Below are 26145 nucleotides of genomic sequence, written 5' to 3' on the forward strand. Positions count from 1 at the left end.
CTGGGCTGACTCAGATGGGGAGAGTTTCCTCCCTCAGTCTGGGATGGCTCAGATGGGAAGAATTTCCTCCCTCAGTCTGGGATGGCTCAGATGGGGAGAGTTTCCTCCCTCAGTCTGGGATGGCTCAGATGGGGAGAGTTTCCTCCCTCAGTCTGGGATGGCTCAGATGGGGAGAGTTTCCTCCCTCAGTCTGGGCTGGATTCCATCCCTGCTCCATGATAACCTTGTGCCTAAAAGGTGTGAATTTGCTGTTTCTTGTACATGCTGGTGGGAGCTGCTCTGTGAATATGATATCAATCATTGCCCATGTGTCACTTGGTCATGTCTCCAATTAAGTAAATATCACATCAGGCAGCACGTGTGTGGTTTGGTTCCATCGAGGAACAGCTGATGGGAGGAAACAGGAGCTCAACACCAATATCAATCGTGTGGAGGGATATCGTACTTACACAGAGCCCCAGCACAGAGCCCCAGCACGGAGACAGGAGCTCGTACTTACACAGAGCCCCAGCACGGAGACAGGGGCTCGTACTTACACAGAGCCCCAGCAGGGAGACAGGGGCTCGTACTTACACAGAGCCCCAAGCAGGGAGACAGGGGCTCGTACTTACACAGAGCCCCAGCACGGAGACAGGGGCTCGTACTTACACAGAGCCCCAGCACGGAGACAGGTGCTCGTACTTACACAGAGCCCCAGCACGGAGACAGGGGCTCGTACTTACACAGAGCCCCAGCACAGAGACAGGGGCTCGTACTTACACAGAGCCCCAAGCAGGGAGACAGAGGCTCGTACTTACACAGAGCCCCAGCACAGAGCCCCAGCACGGAGACAGGAGCTCGTACTTACACAGAGCCCCAGCACGGAGACAGGGGCTCGTACTTACACAGAGCCCCAGCACGGAGACAGGGGCTCGTACTTACACAGAGCCCCAGCAGGGAGACAGGGGCTCGTACTTACACAGAGCCCCAAGCAGGGAGACAGGGGCTCGTACTTACACAGAGCCCCAGCACGGAGACAGGGGCTCGTACTTACACAGAGCCCCAGCACGGAGACAGGTGCTCGTACTTACACAGAGCCCCAGCACGGAGACAGGGGCTCGTACTTACACAGAGCCCCAGCACAGAGACAGGGGCTCGTACTTACACAGAGCCCCAAGCAGGGAGACAGAGGCTCGTACTTACACAGAGCCCCAGCACGGAGACAGGGGCTCGTACTTACACAGAGCCCCAAGCAGGGAGACAGGGGCTCGTACTTACACAGAGCCCCAAGCACGGAGAGAGGAGCTCTTACTTACATACAGCCGTAGCAGCAGCTCAGCTTTCATATCGTCATCCTGACGCAGGTCTTCAGGAATGGAATTATAGTCATCCTGCCACTGGGACACAAACTCCTGCTTGTGATCGGGACGGGTTACCAAATACTCCTGAAACTCTTCCCTGGAGAGATGAAATACAACAATGACCAGCATACTGATAACTGACCCACGACATCAACCACACACAGTCAGACAAACAGCGTGTTCACTCCCGCCTGGGACTGTACAGCCCGTGTTTATCTGAGTGTCAGCTTGTGTACGTGAACTGTACACAGCCAGTAAAAGGGAAGGATTCGTGCCTGTCTAGTACTGCACGCTCTGTTTATCACGGTACCAGTGCCTGTGTAACTCCACTCCAGCCCCTGTACAGATCAGTACCAGCCACTCGATATCTTCATGCCAGCCCCTTGCATTGGAATGCCGGTTCCTGTACATCGGGGCGCTCGCTCCTGTATATCCGGGCCATGCTTCCAGTATATCTGGGCACAATGTCCTGTACATCTGGGCCATGTATTCTGTATATCAGGGTGTGGGTTCCTGTATATCAGGGTGTGGGTTCCTGTATATCAGGGTGTGGGTTCCTGTATATCAGGGTGTGGGTTCCTGTATATCAGGGTGTGGGTTCTTGTATATCAGGGTGTGGGTTCCTGTATATCAGGGTGTGGGTTCCTGTATATCTGGGTGTGGGTTCCTGTATATCAGGGTGTGGGTTCCTGTATATCTGGGAATTCGTTCCTGTATATCAGGGTGTGGGTTCCTGTATATCTGGGTGTGGGTTCTTGTATATCAGGGTGTGGGTTCCTGTATATCACGGTGTGGGTTCCTGTATATCTGGGTGTGGGTTCTTGTATATCAGGGTGTGGGTTCCTGTATATCAGGGTGTGGGTTCCTGTATATCTGGGTGTGGGTTCTTGTATATCAGGGTGTGGGTTCCTGTATATCTGGGTGTGGGTTCCTGTATATCTGGGTGTGGGTTCCTGTATATCAGGGTGTGGGTTCCTGTATATCAGGGAGTGGGTTCCTGTATATCAGGGTGTGGGTTCCTGTATATCAGGGTGTGGGTTCCTGTATATCAGGGTGTGGGTTCCTGTATATCAGGGAGTGGGTTCCTGTATATCAGGGTGTGGGTTCCTGTATATCTGGGTGTGGGTTCTTGTATATCAGGGTGTGGGTTCCTGTATATCTGGGTGTGGGTTCCTGTATATCTGGGAATTCGTTCCTGTATATCAGGGTGTGGGTTCCTGTATATCTGGGCGTTCGTTCCTGTATATCAGGGTGTGAGTTCCTGTATATTTGGGCGTTCGTTCTGGTATATCAGGGAGTGGGCTCCTGTATATCTGGGCGTTCGTTCCTGTATATCAGGGTGTGAGTTCCTGTATATTTGGGCGTTCGTTCTGGTATATCAGGGAGTGGGCTCCTGTATATCTGGGCGTTCGTTCCTGTATATCAGGGTGTGGGTTCCTGTATATCTGGGTGTGGGTTCGTGTATATCTGGGTGTGGGTTCGTGTATATCTGGGCCATGCTTTCTGTATATCAGGGTGTGGGTTCCTGTACATCAGGGTGTTTGTTCCAGTACCTCTCAGTATTGAGGTGCAGCCTCCCACAGCCTGTGCCCTGCTCCTCACCTGATTTTGTACAGGTAATGGACGATGCGGTGTCGTTCGCTGCGTTGCTCCTGCATCACACTGTGGATGGTGTTGACATATGTGTCCATGATTGTGTTCCAGTACGGAGCCAGGTATTCAGCAACCTCCTGAAACACATCACATAAAGCCAGCAAGTTTAGAGGGAGCTTTACTCTGTATCTAACCCGTGCTGTACCTGGGACAGTGTAGAGGGAGCTTTACCCTGTATCTAACCCATGCTGTACCTGCCCTGGGAGTGTTTGATGGGACAGTGTAGAGGGAGCTTTACTCTGTATCTAACCCCTGTACCTGTCCTGGGAGTGTTTGATGGGACAGTGTAGAGGGAGCTTTACTCTGTATCTAACCCATGCTGTACCTGCCCTGGGAGTGTTTGATGGAACAGTGTAGAGTGAGCTTTACTCTGTATCTAACCCCTGTACCTGTCCTGGGAGTGGTTTGATGGGACAGTGGAGGGGGAGCTTTACTCTGTATCTAACCCATGCTGTACCTGCCCTGGGAGTGTTTGATGGAACAGTGTAGAGTGAGCTTTACTCTGTATCTAACCCCCTGTACCTGCCCTGGGAGTGTTTGATGGGACAGTGTAAGGGGAGCTTTACTCTGTATCTAACCCGTGCTGTACCTGCCCTGGGAGTGTTTGATGGGACAGTGTAAGGGGAGCTTTACTCTGTATCTAACCCGTGCTGTACCTGCCCTGGGAGTGTTTGATGGGACAGTGTAGAGGCAGCTTTACTCTGTATTCCGTGCTGTAATTAGGGCAGTGTAATGTCCAATTAATGCGACATTCCCATGTGTTCCATGAAGCCCCCATATAGTAGGATTGTAAAGTGATCAGGGACCTGGGCTCTCTTTATATGTTGATCTTATTGTACTGTTAGGGTCTGCTTCAGTCTCACTCAGTTTATGGTGAAAGTGTTAATTAAAATGCGTGTGCAGGGAGTCTCTCCGTGTCTGGGGCCACTGCCTCCTTATATCAGTTCACAGGAGCTGCAACAGACCCCAGTCCAGAGAACACGGCGAGGGTGGAGACACCTCCCACTCACCGAACCCCACCTACCACTATTATTACCATCGTTACCTGGGGAACCAGCTCATCCACGTAGACCCATTGGTCTGAGCCCGGTTTTGGAGGTGGGGATCTGTGGGTCTCGATGTCAGTGGGGTGCTCTGGTGACACTGGCTCCAATTTACCTTTACTTTCTTTCCCTTTTTTGCCTTTAGCAGACCCTAGGACAAAAGAAAGACAGTGGGTTAGCTTAGTCCCGACGTATGGGACCAATCACAAATCATGATTTCTTAGGTTTAGGGATATCTCAGTAGAGATGCAGTGGCAGACATTCAATGAGATATTTCATAACACTCAGCAAAGATACATTCCAGTGAGAAAGAAAGACTCTAGGGGAAGGACGCACCATCCGTGGCGAACTAAGGAAGTTAAAGATAGTATCAAATTGAAAGAAAAAGCATACAATTCCGCAAAGATTAGTGGCAGGTCAGAAGACTGGACAGAATATAAAAAACAGCAAAGAATGACTAAAAGAATAATAAGAAGGGAGAAATTAGAGTATGTGAGAAAGCTAGCTAGAAATATAAAAACAGATCGTAAGAGTTTCTACAGGTATTTAAAAAGGAAAAGAGTAAGTAAAGTGAGTGTTGGTCCTCTCGAGAGTGAGTCTGGGGAATTAATAATGGAGAATAAGGAAATGGTGGATGAATTGAACAGATATTTTGCATCCGTCTTCACTGTAGAGGATACAAATAACATGCCAGAAATAATTGTGAATCAAGAGGTGAAAGGGAGGGAGGAACTTAAAACATTTACAATCACCAGGGAAAGGGTTCTGAAAAAAATATTTGAACTGAAAGCTGACAAGTCCCCAGGTCCTGATGGACTTCATCCTGGGATCTTCAAAGAAGTGGCTGCAGAGATAGTAGATGCATTGGTATCAATTTTCCAAAATTCCCTAGATTCTGAAAGGGTCCCATCAGATTGGAAAATAGTGAATGTAACTCCTCTATTCAAGAAAGGAGGGAGACAGAAAGCAGGAAACTACAGGCCAGTTAGCTTAACATCTGTTATAGGGAAAATGATAGAATCTGTTATTAAGGAGGTTATAGCAGGGCTTTGTGAAAGGGAAATCGTGTTTGACTAATTTATTAGAGTTCTTTGAGGAAGTAACAAGCAACGTGGATAAAGGGGATCCTGTGGATGTGGTGTGCTTGGATTTCCAGAAGGCTTTTGACAAGGTGCCACATCAAAGGCTACTACACAAAATAAGAGCTTATGGTGTAAGGGGTAACATATTAGCATGGATAAAGGATTGGTTAGCTAACAGGAAACAGAGAGTAGGCATAAATGGGTCATTTTCAGGTTGGCAAGATGTCACGAGTGGAGTGCCACAGGGATCAGTGCTTGGGCCTCAACTATTTACAATCTATATCAATGACTTGGATGAAGGGACTGAATGTGTGTTTGCTAAATTTGCTGATGGCACAAAGGTAGGTAGGAAAGTAAGTTGTGAAGAGGACATAAGGAGTCTGCAAAGGGATATAGATAGGTTAAGTGAGTGGGCAAAAATTTGACAGATTGAAGTATAATATGGGAAAATGTGAACTTGTCCACCTTGGCAGGAGGAATAGAAAAGCAGTATGTTATTTAAATGGAGAGAGATTGCAGAACTCTGAAGTCCAGAGGGATCTGGGTGTCCTCGTACATGAATCACTAAAAATTAGAATGCAGGTACAGCAAGTGATTAGGAAGGCAAATGGAATGTTGTCATTTATTGTAAGAGGAATGGAATATAAAAGTAGAGATGTTTTGCTCCAGTTGTACAGGGCATTGGTGAGACCACATCTAGAATACTGAGTGCAGTTTTGGTCTCCTTATTTAAGAAAGGACATAATTGCTTTGGAGGTTGTTCAGAGAAGGTTCACTCGACTGATTCCTGGGATGAGGGGATTATCTTATGAGGAAAGGTTGGACAAGTTGGGCCTGTATACACTGGAGTTTAGAAGAATGAGAGGTGATCTTACTGAAACACATAAGATCCTGAGGGGACTCGAAGGGGTAGATGCTGAGAGGATGTTTCCCCTTGTGGGAGAGACTAGAACTAGGGTCCACAGTTTAAAGATATGGGGTCTCCTATTTAAGACGGAGATGAGGAGAAATGTTTTCTCTCAGAGGGTCATGAGTCTGTGGAACTCCCTTCCCCAGAGAGCGGTGGAGGCAGGGTCATTGAATGTTTTTAAGGCTGAGTTCGATAGATTCCTGATTAACAAGGGAGTCCAAGGTTATAGTCGGTAGACGGGAAAGTAGGGTTGAGGTCACAATCAGATCAGCCATGATCTTATCAAATGGCAGAGCAGGCTCGAGGGAGCATAGTCTCAGGATAAGGGATCGGCCATTTAAGACTGAGATGAGGAGGAATTTCTTCACTCAGCGGGTTGTAAATATTTGGAATTCTCTACCCCAGAGGGCTGTGGATGCTGAGTCGTTGAGTATATTCAAGGCTGAGATTGATAGATTTTTGGACTCTAGGGGAATCAAGGGATATGGGGATCGGTCGGGAAAGTGGAGTTGAGGTTGAAGATCAGCCATGATCTGAGTGAATGGCGGAGCAGGCTCGAGGGGCCGAATGGCCGACTCCTGCTCCTATTTCTTATGTTCTTATGTTCCCCAAGGTGAGACTGTCGCTCCACTCCCCTTGTACCTTGTCACCAGACACGTGTCCAGACACAAACAACCAGCCTGCCTTTTACCAAGAAGGATTCCAGAGACTTAAAGAAGCAAAGACTGAACTTCTGTTTAATTTATCACCTTTTCTTTCATATTGAAGAACTTAATCGGTGAATAAACGCTGCTACTAGTGAACATAACTAATAAATATAACGAATAACTAATAAACATCACTCTGCTCAAGAGCTGCTTCTGAGTGGGTCAAAGTGTTCAATGTATCTGTCCCCAGTCACAGACTCTACTCCCCCACTTCATCTCCTCCCACAGCCCATCGACACTCTCCCCAGTCATAGACTCTACTCCCCCACTTAATCTCCCACAGCCCATCGACACTCTCCCCAGTCACAGACTCTACTCCCCCACTTAATCTCCTCCCACAGCCCATCTACACTCTCCCCAGTCACAGACTCTACCACCCCCCCCCCCACTTAATCTCCTCCCACAGCCCATCTACACTCTCCCCTATCATGGACTCTACTCCCCCACTTCATCTCCTCCCACAGACCATCCACACTCTCCCCAGTCACAGACTCTACCCCCCCCACTTAATCTCCTCCCACAGACCATCGACACTCTCCCCAGTCACAGACTCTACTCCCCCACTTAATCTCCCACAGCCCATCGATACTCTCCCCAGTCATAGACTCTACCCCCCATTTAATCTCCTCCCACAGCCCATCTACACTCTCCCCAATCAGAGGCTCTATTCATCACCCATGTACACTCTCCCCTCTCAGGAACATAGGAGCAGGAGTAGGCCATTCAGCCCCTCGTGCCTGCTCCGCCATTTGATAAGATCATGGCTGATCTGTGATCTAACTCCATATACCTGCCTTTGGCCCATATCCCTTAATACCTTTGGTTGCCAAAAAGCTATCTATCTCAGATTTAAATTTAGCAATTGAGCTGGTATCAATTGCCGTTTGCGGAAGAGAGTTCCAAACTTCTACCACCCTTTGTGTGTAGAAATGTTTTCTAATCTCACTCCTGAAAGGTCTGACTCTAATTTTTAGACTGCCCCCTACTCCTAAAGTCCCCAACCAGCGGAAATAGTTTCTCTCTATCCGCCCTATCTGTTCCCCTTAATATCTTATAAACTTCGATCAGATCACCCCTTAACCTTCGAAACTCCAGAGAACACAACCCCAATTTGTGTAATCTCTCCTCGTAACTTAACCCTTGAAGTCCGGCTATCATTCTAGTAAACCTACGCTGCACTCCCTCCAAGGCCAATATGTCCTTCCGAAGGTGCGGTGCCCAGAACTGCTCACAGTACTCCAGGTGCAGTCTAACCAGGGTTTTGTATAGCTGCAGTATGACTTCTGCCCCCTAACTTAGCTAACAGTCTCTTATGTGGGACCTTATCAAATGCCTTCTGGAAGTCCATATAAATAACATCCATTGACATTCCCCTGTCCACTACTTTAGTCACCTCTTCAAAAAATTGTACTCTAGTCCTCTAGATATAAAGGCCAGCATTCCATTAGCCTTCTTGATTACCCTGGGATGGAAACCATCTGGTCCTGGGGATTTGTCACTCTTTAGTGCTATTATATTCTTCATTACTGTTGCTTTACCTATGTTAATTTTATCGAGTCCCTGTCCCCGATTCAATATTAGTTTTCTTGGGATTTCCGGCATGCTATCCTCTTTTTCTATTGTAAATACTGACACAAAGTAATTATTCAACATGTCCGCCATTTCCCCATTGTCAATGACAATATCCCCACTTTCAGTTTTTAAGGGGCCAACACTGCTCCTGACCGCCCTCTTTTTCCTAATGTAACTATAAAAGTTCTTCGTATTGGTTTTGATATCCCTTGCGAGTTTCTTTTCATACTCTCTTTTTGTAGCTCTTACTATCTGTTTTGTGACCCTTTGTTGATCTTTGTATCTTTCCCATTCGCCAGGATCTGTGCCATTTTTTGCCTTTTTGTATGCCCTTTCCTTATGTCTCATACTGTCCCTTACCACTTTAGTTGTCCATGGCTGTTTTTTTTGGCAAGTAGAGTTCTTGCCCCTCAGGGGTATAAACCTGTTCTGTATCTCGTTAAATGTTTCTTTAAACATTTCCCACTGATCATCAGTCGTTTTACCCATTAACAGATTTGCCCAGTTTACTGTGGACAGTCTCTGTCTCATCCCATTGAAGTCGGCCTTACCCAAGTCTAGAATCTTAGCAGCTGACTCACTTTTTTCCCTTTCAAACACTACATTGAACTCGATCATGTTATGATCGCTATTGGATAGATGTTCACGCACAGTTAAGCTGTTCACTAAATCTGGTTCATTACTCATTACTAAATCTAGTATGGCTTGCCCCCTTGTTGCCTCTCGGACATACTGCTGTAGAAAACTATCCCGGACACACTCAAGAAATTCACTACCTTTCTGACAGTTGCTAGTCTGCTTTTCCCAAGCTATGTGAAGGTTAAAGTCCCCCATTAAGACCACTATGCCTTTGTTACATGCTTGTCTAATCTCTGCACTTATACAATCTAGCACTTCAGAGCTGCTGCCAGGGGTCCTATACACAACTCCCACTATAGTCTTAGATCCTTTCCTATTTCTCAATTCAACCCATAAGGTCTCTGTTGTCTGCTTACCTCTCGTTATATCCACCTTTATCATTGAATTGATTTCATCTCTAATCACTAAGGCTACCCCTCCCCCTCTTCCATTTTCCCTGTCTCTCCTGTAGACCTTATAACCCGGTATAATTAGTTCCCAATCCTGACCATCCTGCAGCCAAGTCTCAGTAATAGCTATCATGTCATACCCTCCAATTTGAATTTGAACCTGTAGTTCATTTAATTTATTCCTTATACTCCGTGCATTTGTATATAGAACTCTTAGTTGGGCCACACACCTGAGCCTGACCTTCAGCTTTGATGCTGGGTTAATCGCCTTACGCCTTCGAGTTTTCACTTTATCTGTAGTGTCTAAAGTACACTTTCTTTCCGCTGCTCTACGATTTTCCCTTTCACTTGTTCTTGAACAACTGTTTGTACTATTTGTATTGTAAATTTCCCCTGGGTCTTCCTCTCTCTTGCTGCTCTCAACTTTACTCCCTTCTGACTCCCCACTCAGGTTCCCATCCCCCTGCCACTCTAGTTTAAATTTATTTAATCCCCTCCCATAACCCATGTCAAATATATCATGAGCTCTCTCTCCACTGCCCGAACCTAATGTCTGTCGGGCCAAACCACTGCGGCGGATGGAAGTTTTCGCTTCCCCGACCAGCCATCATGGACCAAGCCTATGATTTTGTGATAGCCGGCGAGCACCTTCTTCAGAAAGCGCAGGGTGTGGGTGCCCCCCACACCCCGTCACCTTATGGGTTGTGGGAGACCATAAAACCCTCCCGCCCTATAGGACTGACCAACCCGCCCCCCCACCACATCGGCTGGTATAAAGATGGTTACTGCCATGGAAGGAGCGTTCATGTCCTGGCCTGTCAGACTCTTAGTCTGCCTGTGAATCCTCCCACTATTCTCCAACAACAAATACAACACCACCCTGTCAGATTGTTAACCAGCCTTCGTATCATCAAAATCATGCAGCACAGAAGGAGGCCATTCGGCCCATCATGCCTGTGCCAGCTCTTTGAAAGAGCTATCCAATTAGTCCCACTCCCCTGCTCTTTCCCCGTAGCCCTGTAAATGTTTCCTTTTCAAGTATTTCTCCAATTCCCCTTTGAAAGTTATTATTGAATCTGCTCCCACCACCCTTTCAGGCAGTGAATTCCAGATCAGAACAACTCGCTGCGTAAAAAAAATGTTTCCTCATCTCCCCTCTGGTTCTTTTGCCGATCACCTTAAATCCGTGTCCTCTGGTTACCGACTCTTCCGCTGCTGGAAACAGTTTCTCCCTGTCCACTCTGTCAAAACCCCATATGATTTTGAACCGCTCTATTAAATCTCCTCTTAACCTTTTCCGCTCGAAGGAGAACAACCCCAGATTCTCCAGTCTCTCCACATAACTGAAGTCCCTCAACCCTGGCACCATTCTGGTAAATCTCTTCTGCACCCTCTCCTATCCTTCCACTACTTCACACTGTTCTCCTCGGCTGTGAGAGGCAGACTGCCAAATGTTGCCCAATTACAGGCAATCTTGTACAGTTCGCCTGCTGCCAATGGGAATGGGACTGTAACATTTCACACCAGACCCTCCGTCACAGCCAGCACAAAGCAAGGAGGATCATTACCCTCACCTTTTATCCCGACATAAACCCTGGAGCCTCAAATCCAACCCTTTCCCAATAGATGTGTTTAGCTAACTCAACCTTCCACACAGAATCTCCATCATACCTGATTGCGAGAATGAGCCGGATTTGTCTTGCTTTTTGTCATGGGGCGACACACTAATCTTTCTCTTCTCTTTGGGAGAGTGAATTTTGATCATAGAACCTGCGGGAAAGAAAAATGCTTGAGAAGGATGGAGATTCCCGTGGGCAGTGCAGGGGACAGTGGGATGGAGATTCCCGGGGAGTGCAGGGGACAGTGGGATGGAGATTCCCGTGGGCAGTGCAGGGGACAGTGGGATGGAGATTCCCGTGGGTAGTGCAGGGGACAGTGGGATGGAGATTCCCGGGGAGTGCAGGGGACAGTGGGATGGAGATTCCCGTGGGCAGTGCAGGGGACAGTGGGATGGAGATTCCCGTGGGCAGTGCAGGGGACAGTGGGATGGAGATTCCCGTGGGTAGTGCAGGGGACAGTGGGATGGAGATTCCCGGGGAGTGCAGGGGACAGTGGGATGGAGATTCCCGTGGGCAGTGCAGGGGACAGTGGGATGGAGATTCCCGTGGGCAGTGCAGGGGACAGTGGGATGGAGATTCCCGTGGGGAGTGCAGGGGACAGTGGGATGGAGATTCCCGTGGGGAGTGCGGGGGACAGTGGGATGGAGATTCCCGTGGGCAGTGCAGGGGACAGTGGGATGGAGATTCCCGTGGGCAGTGCAGGGGACAGTGGGATGGAGATTCCCGTGGGGAGTGCAGGGGACAGTGGGATGGAGATTCCCGGGGAGTGCGGGGAGCAGTGGGATGGAGATTCCCGTGGGTAGTGCAGGGGGCAGTGGGATGGAGATTCCCGGGGAGTGCGGGGGACAGTGGGATGGAGATTCCCGTGGGTAGTGCGGGGGACAGTGGGATGGAGATTCCCGTGGGTAGTGCAGGGGACAGTGGGATGGAGATTCCCGGGGAGTGCAGGGGGCAGTGGGATGGAGATTCCCGGGGAGTGCGGGGGACAGTGGGATGGAGATTCCTAGGGAGTGCGGGGAGCAGTGGGATGGAGATTCCCGTGGGTAGTGCAGGGGACAGTGGGATGGAGATTCCTAGGGAGTGCGGGGAGCAGTGGGATGGAGATTCCCGGGGAGTGCAGGGGACAGTGGGATGGAGATTCCCGGGGAGTGCGGGGGACAGTGGGATGGAGATTCCCGGGGAGTGCGGGGGACAGTGGGATGGAGATTCCCGGGGAGTGCGGGGGACAGTGGGATGGAGATTCCCGGGGAGTGCGGGGGACATTGGGATGGAGATTCCCGGGGAGTGCGGGGGACATTGGGATGGAGATTCCCGGGGAGTGCGGGGGACAGTGGGATGGAGATTCCCGGGGAGTGCGGGGGACATTGGGATGGAGATTCCCGGGGAGTGCGGGGGACAGTGGGATGGAGATTCCCGTAGGCAGTGCAGGGGGCAGTGGGATGGAGATTCCCGGGGAGTGCGGGGAGCAGTGGGATGGAGATTCCTGTGGGCAGTGCAGGGGGCAGTGGGATGGAGATTCCCGGGGAGTGCAGGGGGCAGTGGGATGGAGATTTCCGTGGGCAGTGGGATGGAGATTCCCGTGGGCAGTGCGGGGGGCAGTGGGATGGAGATTTCCGTGGGCAGTGGGATGGAGATTCCCGTGGGCAGTGGGATGGAGATTCCCGTGGGCAGTGCGGGGGGCAGTGGGATGGAGATTCCCGTGGGCAGTGGGATGGAGATTCCCGTGGGCAGTGCGGGGGGCAGTGGGATGGAGATTTCCGTGGGCAGTGGGATGGAGATTTCCGTGGGCAGTGGGATGGAGATTTCCGTGGGCAGTGGGATGGAGATTTCCGTGGGCAGTGGGATGGAGATTCCCGTGGGCAGTGGGATGGAGATTCCCGTGGGCAGTGGGATGGAGATTCCCGTGGGCAGTGGGATGGAGATTCCCGTGGGCAGTGCAGGGGGCAGTGGGATGGAGATTCCCGTGGGCAGTGGGATTATTTCATACCAAGTTGTTTTCGTAGATTAAAAAGCTAAAAACAGGGGAAATAAAAAATCAACATCCAAATGTTGGAAATCAAACACAAACAAAAGATCTGGAAACACAGTCACGATCTGCAGCAAGAAAAGAAAGACTGAAAAATAAGAGACGGGCAAAGATATTAATATGAATAGAAAGGGAAATTGAAAAACCAATAAACAGGGATCGAAGTGTTATCAGTGGAATGATTGTTTCATGGTGTTACTGATTATCTAACTCAGGCGATGGACGAAATATTAAAGGAATTAAGGACGTTAAAGAAACAAAGGATGATTTTTAAATTTGTTCTCAGGATGTGGGCGTTGCTGGTATGGCCGTGATTTATTGCCCATCCCTAGTTGCCCTTGAGAAGGTGGTGGGCCTTCTACTTCAACCGCTGCGGTCCGTGTGGGAGATGGAGTTCAATGTGGGGAAGTGTGAGGTCGTCTACTTTGAACCTAAGAAAGAGATCAGAGTATTTTGTAAATGGTGAAAAGCTCAGAACTGTGGAGGAGCAGAGAGATTTCAGGGTCCAAGTACAGAAATCACTAAAAGACAGTGGACTGAAACAAAAAATAATTGATAAGGTGAATGGAATGTTGGCCTTTATCTCACGGGGTGGGAATACAAAGAAAGAAAAACTTGCATTTATACAGCACTTTTCACCACCTCAGGACCTATTTCTCTTAGCAGAGGGGTCAGTGACCAGGGGTGCATAGATTTAAAGTGATTGGTAGAAGGATTAGAGGGGAGCTGAGGAGAAATGTTTTCACCCAGAGGGTGGTGGGGGTCTGGAACTCACTGCCTGAGAGGGTGGGAGAGGCAGAAACCCTCAACTCATTTAAAAAGTACCCTGATGTGCACCTGAAGAGCTGTAACCTACAGGGATACGGACCAAGTGCTGGAAAGTGGGATTAAACTGGATAGCTCTTTCTCGGCCAGCACAGACATGATGGGCCGAATGGCCTCCTTCTGTGCTGTAACTTTCTATATTCTAGCTTTCAAGAATGAGATTGATAGTTTGTTGTTGGGTAAGGGTATTAAGGAATTACGGAACCAAGGTGGGTAGATGGAGTTAAGATACAGATCAGCCATGATCTAATTGAATGGTGGAACAGGCTCGAGAGGCTGAGTGGCCTCCTTCTGTTTCTATGTTCCCTGGAGAGCTTGCTCCACAGATTGAACACTCGCTCTGATATATTGTTTCCACAGTTTGTTTTGACCATGCCTTGAGAAAGGCAACAGCATTCATTTCTGAAGGATCCTGAACAAACCTAGAGAAGACAGACAGAAGATAAAACTTAAAGTTGGCGGGTGAGGTGAGGAGATGTGGGGCGGGGTGGGGCGAGGTGAGGGTGGGGCGAGGTGAGGGTGGGGCGAGGAGGGGTGGGGCGAGGCGGGGTGGGGCGAGGCGGGGTGGGGCGAGGTGAGGGTGGGGCGAGGCGGGGTGGGGCGAGGTGAGGGTGGGGCGAGGTGAGGGTGGGGCGAGGCGGGGTGGGGCGAGGCGAGGGTGGGGCGAGGCGAGGGTGGGGCGAGGCAGGGTGGGGCGAGGTGAGGGTGGGGCGAGGTGAGGGTGGGGCGAGGTGAGGGTGGGGCGAGGCGGGGTGGGGCGAGGCGGGGTGGGGCGAGGTGAGGGTGGGGCGAGGTGAGGGTGGGGCGAGGTGAGGGTGGGGCGAGGTGAGGGTGGGGCGAGGTGAGGGTGGGGCGAGGCGGGGTGGGGCGAGGTGAGGGTGGGGCGAGGTGAGGGTGGGGCGAGGCGGGGTGGGGCGAGGCGGGGTGGGGCGAGGTGAGGGTGGGGGCGAGGCGGGGTGGGGCGAGGTGAGGGTGGGGCGAGGTGAGGGTGGGGCGAGGTGAGGGTGGGGCGAGGTGAGGGTGGGGCGAGGCGGGGTGGGGCGAGGCGGGGTGGGGCGAGGTGAGGGTGGGGTGAGGCGGGGTGGGGCGAGGTGAGGGTGGGGCGAGGTGAGGGTGGGGCGAGGCGGGGTGGGGCGAGGCGGGGTGGGGCGAGGCGGGGTGGGGCGAGGTGAGGGTGGGGCGAGGTGAGGGTGGGGCGAGGCGGGGTGGGGCGAGGTGAGGGTGGGGCGAGGTGAGGGTGGGGCGAGGTGAGGGTGGGGTGAGGTGAGGGTGGGGCGAGGTGAGGGTGGGGCGAGGCGGGGTGGGGCGAGGTGAGGGTGGGGCGAGGCGGGGTGGGGCGAGGTGAGGGTGGGGCGAGGCGGGGTGGGGCGAGGTGAGGGTGGGGCGAGGTGAGGGTGGGGCGAGGTGAGGGTGGGGAGAGGCGGGGTGGGGCGAGGTGAGGGTGGGGCGAGGTGAGGGTGGGGCGAGGTGAGGGTGGGGCGAGGTGAGGGTGGGGCGAGGTGAGGGTGGGGCGAGGTGAGGGTGGGGTGAGGTGAGGGTGGGGCGAGGTGAGGTGACATGAGGTGAGGGTGGAGTGAGGTGAGGTAAGGGTGGGGTGAGGGTGAGGTGAGGTGGGGTGAGGGTGAGGTGGGGTGAGGGTGGGGTGAGGGTGAGGTGAGGTGAGGTGAGGGTGAGGTGGGGTGAGGATGGGGTGAGGGTGAGGTGAGGTGAGGGTGAGGTGGGGTGAGGATGGGGTGAGGGTGAGGTGAGGGTGGGTGGGGGTTCTCTGGTGCAGCGGGTGACTCCCATGGCATGTACATATTTCTAACCTCAGTGCCCAGTTAAAGGAACAGGCCCCACCCCCACCCCATCATCAACATCCTGGGGGTCACCATTGACCAGAAACTTAACTGGACCAGCCACATAAATATTGTGGCTACGAGAGCAGGTCAGAGGCTGGGTATTCTGCGGCGAGTGACTCACCTCCTGACTCCCCAAAGCCTTTCCACCATCTACAAGGCACAAGTCAGGAGTGTGATGGAATACTCTCCACTTGCCTGGATGAGTGCAGCTCCAACCCCCTTCCTAACAGTACTGTGGGAGAACCGTCACCACACGGACTGCAGCGGCTCACCACCACCTTCTCAAGGGCAATTAGGGATGGGCAATAAATGCCGGCCTCGCCAGCGACCCCCACATCCCGTGAACAAATAAAAAAAACCACCACTCACCAGCTCTGGCTGATTTTCCATCCTTTAGAGATTTCCCCTGAGGCTCTGGAGAAGGTAGCGAGACGTGGGCTGGAGTGGGCGGTAACTGCAACTCTGGAGGCTTCTCAGTCACTGCAGCTGGGAATTGAGACCACACATTACCCATTCACCAGCCCAAACACTTCACAGCCAATGAACTTTTTTGAAGCCTAGTCACTGTTGTAATGTCAGAAATGTGACAGCCAATTTGCACACAGCAAGATCCCACAAACAGCAATGAGATCGGCCTGCCCCGACCCCCTCTCCCATGATCGGCCTCCCCACTTCACCCCCCTGCAATCGGCCTCCTGCCTGCCCCTTCGCCCCGCGATTGGCCTCCCTCGCCTCCCACCGCCCCCGTGATCGGCCTCTCCCCCCCCCGCCCCGGTGATTGGCCGCCCCCCCACCCCGCCCCCGTGATCGGCCTCTCCCCCGCCCGGTGATTGGCCTCCCCCGCCCTGAGATTCCCCCACCCCTATGATTCCCCCTCTGACCCGTCCTCCCATGATCTCCCCCCTCCCCCTCTGACCCATCCTCCCCCTATGAACTCCCCCCTCCCTTGCTGCAGCCTATCAGCGCAGGCCTTCCCGCCCGACAGCCTCAATCTGGCCAGCTGCCGGCAGGAAACGGAATTTTTTTTTTTATTGAGTTCCTGCCGTTAAATTCGTCAGGAACTCTGCGTTATCTGCATTTCCGCGTTTCCTGACCGCCACGACCCACACTCCCTGCCCCGACCCAGCTCCCTCCCAGTCTTCCAGTAAATAGCGGGGTCAACGTTTCTGAAGTGGGAGTCACGGAGTGGATATTGTCAGTTGGATATTGTCTATTTCAGACATGGGGGACCTGCCAACTCTGTTGGCCAAAGGCTTTCTCTCTCACCACCAAACGTGTCCCGGGCCTGAAATGTTACACCGGCCTTAACTCCAAATAGATGGGCATCGGTCTCCAAGCCAGTAAATGGGCTCTGCTCAAGTCTCTCTTTACGGGACTCCTGCACATTGCCCATGTAAACACGTGCGTGTAAAGACAGACCTCAGGACATCCCAACGCTCTTTACAGCCAATGAAATACTTTTTGAAGTGTAGTCACTGTTGTAATATAGGAAATACTGCAGCCAATTTGCGCACAGCAAGATCCCACAAACAGCAATGTGATAATGATCAGATAGCCTGTTCTAGTGATGTTGGTTATAAGAGCATAAGAAATAGGAGCAGGAGGAGGCCAATCGGCCCCTCGAGCCTGCTTCGCCATTCAATAAGATCATGGCTGATCTGATCCAAACCTCAAATCTAAAAGGGATAAATATTGTCCAGGACACCGGGGAGAACTCCCCTGCTCTTCGAATAGTGCCATGGGATCTTTTACATCCACCCGAGAGGGCAGACGGGGCCTCAGTTTAACGTTTCATCCGAAAGACATGTACATACTGCCAGCTGCTCAGGACCTGAGCTTCTCTATCGTTCTGGCCAGCCGCTCCAGGTCTCTGCAGATCCCCCCTCATATCCTATCTCCGTTACCCACACACAAGAGTCAATGAGGGTACGGTCCGATTACTCTATCATTGACAGCCCCCACACTGCTTGTTAACCCCCTATATTAGGGACACATTTCAATTGCAACCTCTCTCTGGAGGGGTGTATAGGGAATTAGGTGGAATGCGAGAGGAAATTTGACAGCAATACACAGTGTAATGTCCATTAAAACCCCCCCTCCTCCGCCCTGTGCTGAAATCAAGACTCGTGGTGCCGTCTTCCTCCTTCTCAGACCCTCCAAACTCCTCACTGCAGTCTTCCCTTCCTCCCACAAACACAGGCTTTTCAAAGCCAAGCTTGGTGCCACTTGCACCCCATTTGCTGACTCCCCTTGCCCCTTCAGCTCTGCCCACCCTTGCCGCCATCCTGCAATGTGGGCCTTGGGCCTTCACCTAGTACCAGTGAGAAAGGGAACACGAACCCATCCCACTCACCTTTCCTCTGCTTCTTGAACAAGGCTTCCACCAGGATGAACTCCAGTTTGTCCGACAGCGCCTCCTTCTCCAGCTCCCCATTCACCTTCACCAGAATGTCCTGCTGAGCCAGGAACCATTGCTCCAGCAGGGGCCAGTTGTCAAGGAAACCAGTGAGCCTATCAAACGACACCGATTCAAACTCAAGCCTTGGCTCGCCTCCCTCTCCGCTCTCAGGTGCAACTTACAGGAAAGCAACCGCGAGCCCGCTCACCGGGGCGGTGATTAACCGCGAGCCCGCTCACCGGGGCGGTGATTAACCGCGATCCCGCTCACCGGGGCGGTGATTAACTGCGAGCCCTCTCACCGGGGCGGTGATTAACCGCGAGCCCACTCACCGGGGCGGTGATTAACCGCGAGCACACTCACCGGGGCGGTGATTAACCACGAGCCCGCTCACCGGGGCGGTGATTAACCGCGAGCTCGCTCACCGTGGCCCTGGGTCACCCCGCGATCATTCACCGGGGCCGTGGGTCACCCCGCGATCACTCACCGGAGCCCTGGGTCACCCTGCGATCACTCAGCGGGGCCCTGGGTCACCCCGCGATCACTCACCGGGGCCGTGGGTCACCCCGCGATCACTCACCGGGCCCTGGGTCACCCCGCGATCACTCACCCGGGCCCTGGGTCACCCTGCGATCACTCACCGGGGCCGTGGGTCACCCCGCGATCACTCACCGGGCGCTGGGTCACCCCGCGATCACTCACCGGGGCCCTGGGTCACCCCGCGATCACTCACCGGGGCCGTGGGTCACCGCGCGATCACTCACCGGGGCCCTGGGTCACCGCGCGATCACTCACCGGGGCCCTGGGTCACCCCGCGATCACTCACCGGGGCCCTGGGTCACCCCGCGATCACTCACCGGGGCCCTGGGTCACCCCGCGATCACTCACCGGGGCCCTGGGTCACCGCGCGATCACTCACCGGGGCCCTGGGTCACCCCGCGATCACTCACCGGGGCCGTGGGTCACCCCGCGATCACTCACCGGGGCCCTGGGTCACCCCGCGATCACTCACCGGGGCCCTGGGTCACCGCGCGATCACTCACCGGAGCCCTGGGTCACCCCGCGATCACTCACCGGGGCCGTGGGTCACCGCGCGATCACTCACCGGGGCCGTGGGTCACCGTGCGATCACTCACCGGGGCCCTGGGTCACCGCGCGATCACTCACCGGGGCCGTGGGTCACCCCACGATCACTCACCGGGGCCGTGGGTCACCCCACGATCACTCACCGGGCTCTGGGTCACCCCGCGATCACTCACCGCGCCGTGGGTCACCCCGCGATCACTCACCGGGGCCGTGGGTCACCCCGCGATCACTCACCGGGGCCCTGGGTCACCCCGCGATCACTCACCGGGGCCCTGGGTCACCGCGCGATCACTCACCGGGGCCCTGGGTCACCGCGCGATCACTCACCGGGGCCCTGGGTCACTCCGCGATCACTCACCTGGGCCCAGGGTCACCCTGCGATCACTCACCGGGGCCCTGGGGCACCGCGCGATCACTCACCGGGGCCCAGGGTCACCCTGCGATCACTCACCGGGGCCCTGGGTCACCGCGCGATCACTCACCGGGGCCCTGGGTCACCCCGCGATCACTCACCGGGGCCCTGGGTCACCCCGCGATCACTCACCGGGGCCCTGGGTCACCCCGCGATCACTCACCGGGGCCGTGGGTCACCCCGCGATCACTCACCGGGGCCCTGGGTCACCCCGCGATCACTCATCGGGGCCCTGGGTCACCCCGCGATCACTCATCGGGGCCCTGGGTCACCGTGCGATCACTCACCGGGGCCCAGGGTCACCCTGCGATCACTCACCGGGGCCCAGGGTCACCCTGCGATCACTTACCGGGGCCCAGGGTCACCCCGCGATCACTCACCGGGGCCGTGGGTCACCGTGCGATCACTCACCGGGGCCCTGGGTCACCCCGCGATCACTCACCGGGGCCCTGGGTCACCCCGCGATCACTCACCGGGGCCGTGGGTCACCCCGCGATCACTCACTGGGGCCCTGGGTCACCCCGCGATCACTCACCGGGGCCGTGGGTCACCCCGCGATCACTCATCGGGGCCCTGGGTCACCCTGCGATCACTCACCGGGGCCCAGGGTCACCCTGCGATCACTCACCGGGGCCCTGGGTCACCCCGCGATCACTCACCGGGGTCCTGGGTCACCCCGCGATCACTCACCGGGGCCGTGGGTCACCGTGCGATCACTCACCGGGGCCCTGGGTCACCCCGCGATCACTCACCGGGGCCCTAGGTCACCGCGCGATCACTCACCGGGGCCGTGGGTCACCCCGCGATCACTCACCGGGGCCGTGGGTCACCGCGCGATCACTCACCGGGGCCCTGGGTCACCCCGTGATCACTCACCAGGGCCCTGGGTCACCCCGCGATCACTCACCGGGGCCCTGGGTCACCCCGTGATCACTCACCAGGGCCCTGGGTCACCCCGCGATCACTCACCGGGGCCCTGGGTCACCCCGTGATCACTCACCAGGGCCCTGGGTCACCCCGCGATCACTCACCGGGGCCCTGGGTCACCCCGCGATCACTCACCGGGGCCCTGGGTCACCCCGCGATCACTCACCGGGGCCCTGGGTCACCCCGCGATCACTCACCGGGGCAGTGGCAGCTCCTCTCTGTTGGTCGAACTTTCCGTCGGAGCCAAGTCCTCATCGGCTTCCTGCTTCAGGCTGGGTAATTTCTGGGTCTCAATCTCTGCGCCTGATCTGCCTGTTGGGAAAGGGACAAAAACCCTCATCATCGGACCCGATACAACGCAGCTTCAGTAACACTGGCAGGAGGGTCGGTAACCAGAGGACACGGATTTAAGGTGATCGGCAAAAGAACCAGAGGCGAGATGAGGAAACATTTTTTTTTAACAGTGATTTGTTCTGATCTGGAATTCACTGCCTGAAAGGGCGGTGGGAGCAGATTCAAGAATAACTTTCAAAAGGGAATTGGATAAATAGTTAAAGGAAAAAAATTTACAGGCCAATGAGGAAGGAGCAGGGGGAGTGGGACTAATTGGATTACTCGTTCAAAGAGCTGGCACAGTCACGATGGGCCGACTGGCCTCCTGCTGTGCTGTATTATTCTATGATTCACCATCAACAGTGCACGTTCATATATGAATCACTCCTGCCCACCCCGCCCTCTGTATTTATCACTCCCGCCCACCCCGCCCTCTGTATTTATCACTCCCGCCCACCCCGCCCTCTGTATTTATCACTCCCGCCCACCCCGCACTCTGTATTTATCACTCCCGCCCACCCCGCCCCCTGTATTTATCACTCCCGCCCACCCCGCCCCCTGTATTTATCACTCCCGCCCACCCCGCCCTCTGTATTTATCACTCCCGCCCACCCCGCCCCCTGTATTTATCACTCCCGCCCACCCCGCCCCCTGTATTTATCACTCCCGCCCACCCCGCACTCTGTATTTATCACTCCCGCCCACCCCGCCCCCTGTATTTATCACTCCCGCCCACCCCGCCCCCTGTATTTATCACTCCCGCCCACCCCGCCCCCTGTATTTATCACTCCCGCCCACCCCGCCCCCTGTATTTATCACTCCCGCCCACCCCGCCCCCTGTATTTATCACTCCCGCCCACCCCGCCCCCTGTATTTATCACTCCCGCCCACCCCGCCCCCTGTATTTATCACTCCCGCCCACCCCGCCCCCTGTATTTATCACTCCCGCCCACCCCGCCCCCTGTATTTATCACTCTCGCCCACCCCGCCCTCTGTATTTATCACTCCCGCCCACCCCGCCCCCTGTATTTATCACTCCCGCCCACCCCGCCCTCTGTATTTATCACTCCCGCCCACCCCGCCCCCTGTATTTATCACTCCCGCCCACCCCGCCCCCTGTATTTATCACTCCCGCCCACCCCGCCCCCTGTATTTATCACTCCCGCCCACCCCACCCCCTGTGTTTATCACTCCCGTCCACCCCGCCCTCTGTATTTATCACTCCCACCCCGCCCTCTGTATTTATCACTCCCGCCCACCCCGCACTCTGTATTTATCACTCCCGCCCACCCCGCACTCTGTATTTATCACTCCCGCCCACCCCGCACTCTGTATTTATCACTCCCGCCCACCCCGCCCCCTGTATTTATCACTCCCGCCCACCCCGCCCCCTGTATTTATCACTCCCGCCCACCCCGCACTCTGTATTTATCACTCCCGCCCACCCCGCCCCCTGTATTTATCACTCCCGCCCACCCCGCCCCCTGTATTTATCACTCCCGCCCACCCCGCCCCCTGTATTTATCACTCCCGCCCACCCCGCCCCCTGTATTTATCACTCCCGCCCACCCCGCCCCCTGTATTTATCACTCCCGCCCACCCCGCCCCCTGTATTTATCACTCCCGCCCACCCCGCCCCCTGTATTTATCACTCCCGCCCACCCCGCCCCCTGTATTTATCACTCCCGCCCACCCCGCCCCCTGTATTTATCACTCCCGCCCACCCCGCCCCCTGTATTTATCACTCCCGCCCACCCCGCCCCCTGTATTTATCACTCCCGCCCACCCCGCCCCCTGTATTTATCACTCCCGTCCACCCCGCCCTCTGTATTTATCACTCCCGCCCACCCCGCCCCCTGTATTTATCACTCCCGCCCACCCCGCCCCCTGTATTTATCACTCTCGCCCACCCCGCCCCCTGTATTTATCACTCCCGCCCACCCCGCCCTCTGTATTTATCATTCCCGCCCACCCCGCCTCCTGTATTTATCACTCCCGCCCACCCCGCCCCCTGTATTTATCACTCCCACCCACCCCACCCTCTGTATTTATCACTCCCGCCCACCCTGCCCCCTGTATTTATCAGCACTCTGTAGATACACTATTCCTTTTGTGTTATTAGGCACTGGGAGCTCATGTCCTTACCTGTGCTCTCTGAGTGGCGAGCCAGCACTGTGTTGTCTGAAACATCCAACAGGATGGCTAGATCCAGTGCTGGCTGGGGAGGGACAGGTTCTTTGGGGGTATTAGGGTCCACAGCGAAGCTGGTCTTTGACCTCTTGGTCTTCGTCACTGCTTTGTCAGGATCGACCCCAGTCAGCCCCTTCTCCAGGAGCTTTGCCTGGTTGATATTCACTGGGAAGCCATCCAGGATCCAGCCACGTTCCGCCGGGAGACAACTGCAAGGGAAGAGGTGGATCAGAGGGTTGGTGCTGCAGGGTGAATTGTCACTTCACAGTCTGTTACTGAAAGCTCACACATCTACTGCATTAAAATTTCCTGAGGTAAGTCCTTTCCGATGTCCTGAGACACTGTACACAATAACTCAGGTGATGCCTAAGATCATTGGAAAAAGAACCAGTGGAGAGATGAGAAGAATTTTCTTTACGCAGCGAGTTGTTATGATCTGGAATTCACTGCCTGAAAGGGCGGTGGGAGCAGATTCAATAATAACTTTCAAAAGGAAATTGGATAAACACTCGAAGGGAAAAATTTGCAGGGCTGTGGGGAAAGAGCAGGGGGAGTGGGACTAATTGGATAGATCTTTCAAAGAGCCGGCACAGGCACGATGGGCCGAATGGCCTCCTCCTGTGCTGCATGATCCTTTGATGCGCTGTGTGGTCTCAGGATACGTGAGTTATACCACAGTACATGATTCTGCTGCTGAGCTCAAGTTGTGTGTAACCAGGTTTATCTCCTTAAGGCCAAAAGATTGAACTGCTGCACTTTCCTGAGGTTAACTGGAGGTCAGCAGAAACCAGCAGATGACTGGCTTTCCTCCTCGTTCTTTTAATATTTGTTAGTAAATTTGAGACAGAAATCTGGCCAAGCCCGACAGTCGAGATGTGATGGATGCTTGTCGAGCAGAGCGCCTGTGCGTTGCTCACGGTGTGTGAGTTACACTATTGCAAGGGGCTGGGTGTGAGGGGCCAGTCCACATCTCCCCGGGCACAGTGAAACCAGTGCTTCCTGGAAAATAATCAATCAATCGGTTTTTCCTCATCCACTGCAGGTATATAAATGAATAAATATGCACACGTGTTCCCAGATGTACCACATTTACATAAGGAAAGAAATCATTTCCAATTACACAGCACTTTTCACAATCTCAGGACGTCCCAAAGCGTTTCACAGCCGTTGAAGTACTTTTGAAGTGTGGTCACTGTTGTAATGTAGGAAACACGGCAGCCAATTTGCGCACAGGAAGATCCCACAAACAGCAATGTGATAATGACCAGATAATCTGTTTTATCGTGATGTTGGTTGAGGGATAAATATTGGCCAGGACACAGGGAGAACTCCCCTGCTCTTCTTCAAATAGTGCCGTGGGATTTTTTTATGTCCACTTGAGAGAGCAGACGTGGCCGCGGTTTATTGTCTTGTCGGAAAGACGGCACCTCCCACAGCACAGCCGCAAAAATAAAAAAAAAATCTTGTTTTGTAAGATGGGGGGAGCAGCTCTTCACTGCTCATCTACCTGGGGTATTGGTTTTTATAGCAAAGGACAATAAATATATAACATGTAAGAAAGGATTAAAATTAAGTTGCCATTTCCTTCCTTAACTAATATCTCTGCAACAGTGGCTAATGTTAGCAAAATAAACGTAAATATGCAGTTAAATTTAAAGCTTTTATTGAGAAACTTCCTCCAAACAAGAATTGTAGTCCTTCCCGAATTTAACACTGCGTTCAAGCTCTCTTGGCCCAGTAGTAGCCCTTTCGCCTGAGTCAGAAGGTCATGGGTTTAAATCCCACTCCAGAGACTTGAGCACAAAATCCCAGGCCGACATTTCAGTGTAGTACAGTACTGAGGGAGCGCTGCACTGTCGGAGGGTCAGTACTGAGGGAGCGCTGCACTGTCGGAGGGTCAGTACTGAGGGAGCGCTGCACTGTCGGAGGGTCAGTGCTGAGGGAGCGCTGCACTGTCGGAGGGTCAGTGCTGAGGGAGCGCTGCACTGTCGGAGGGTCAGTGCTGAGGGAGCGCTGCACTGTCGGAGGGTCAGTGCTGAGGGAGCGCTGCACTGTCGGAGGGTCAGTGCTGAGGGAGCGCTGCACTGTCGGAGGGTCAGTACTGAGGGCAGTGCGGCACTGTCGGAGGGTCAGTACTGAGGGAGCGCTGCACTGTCGGAGGGTCAGTACAGAGGGTTGCGCTGCACTGTCGGAGGGTCAGTACTGAGGGCAGCGCGGCACTGTGGGAGGTCAGTACTGAGGGAGCGCTGCACTGTCGGAGGGTCAGTGCTGAGGGAGCGCTGCACTGTCGGAGGGTCAGTGCTGAGGGAGCGCTGCACTGTCGGAGGGTCAGTGCTGAGGGAGCGCTGCACTGTCGGAGGGTCAGTGCTGAGGGAGCGCTGCACTGTCGGAGGGTCAGTGCTGAGGGAGCGCTGCACTGTCGGAGGGTCAGTGCTGAGGGAGCGCTGCACTGTCGGAGGGTCAGTACTGAGGGCAGTGCGGCACTGTCGGAGGGTCAGTACTGAGGGAGCGCTGCACTGTCGGAGGGTCAGTACAGAGGGTTGCGCTGCACTGTCGGAGGGTCAGTACTGAGGGCAGCGCGGCACTGTGGGAGGTCAGTACTGAGGGAGCGCTGCACTGTCGGAGGGTCAGTACTGAGGGAGCGCCGCACTGTCGGAGGGTCAGTACTGAGGGAGCGCCGCACTGTCGGAGGGTCAGTACTGAGGGAGTGCCGCACTGTCGGAGGGTCAGTACTGAGGGAGCGCCGCACTGTCGGAGGGTCAGTACGAAGGGAGCGCCGCACTGTCGGAGGGTCAGTACTGAGGGAGCGCCGCACTGTCGGAGGGTCAGTACTGAGGGAGCGCCGCACTGTCGGAGGGTCAGTACTGAGGGAGCGCTGCACTGTCGGAGGGTCAGTACTGAGGGAGTGCTGCACTGTCGGAGGGTCAATACTGAGGGAGCGCTGCACTGTCGGAGGGTCAGTACTGAGGGAGCGCCGCACTGTCGGAGGGTCAGTACTGAGGGAGCGCCGCACTGTCGGAGGGTCCAACTCCGCACACAAGGAGACCGTCTCCACAATCCGCATACTCAGGAACCACTTCCCACTCCATACACTTGGGGACACACCCCCCGCACACTCAGGGACTCCCGCCGGCAGACTGACCACCACTCGTG

At 54.4% G+C, this 26145-nt stretch overlaps 1 protein-coding gene across 1 annotated transcript in view; it reads right to left on the bottom strand.

Annotated features, from left to right (window-relative positions):
- The window catches only part of spef2 (sperm flagellar 2), a 326363-nt gene that overhangs the window by 212712 nt on the left and 87506 nt on the right, over positions 1-26145 (bottom strand). The window contains exons 13-20 of the mRNA XM_067982078.1: positions 22948-23201; positions 20667-20781; positions 18000-18157; positions 16016-16132; positions 11007-11105; positions 4039-4187; positions 2943-3070; positions 1296-1437 (exon numbers count right to left, since the gene is read on the bottom strand). Of these exons, the coding sequence (XP_067838179.1) occupies positions 1296-1437; positions 2943-3070; positions 4039-4187; positions 11007-11105; positions 16016-16132; positions 18000-18157; positions 20667-20781; positions 22948-23201 (1162 nt within the window). The remainder of the gene's footprint in view (positions 1-1295; positions 1438-2942; positions 3071-4038; positions 4188-11006; positions 11106-16015; positions 16133-17999; positions 18158-20666; positions 20782-22947; positions 23202-26145) is intronic.

This window comes from Heptranchias perlo, chromosome 4 (assembly GCF_035084215.1).
Source record: "Heptranchias perlo isolate sHepPer1 chromosome 4, sHepPer1.hap1, whole genome shotgun sequence".
NCBI lineage: Eukaryota > Metazoa > Chordata > Chondrichthyes > Hexanchiformes > Hexanchidae > Heptranchias > Heptranchias perlo.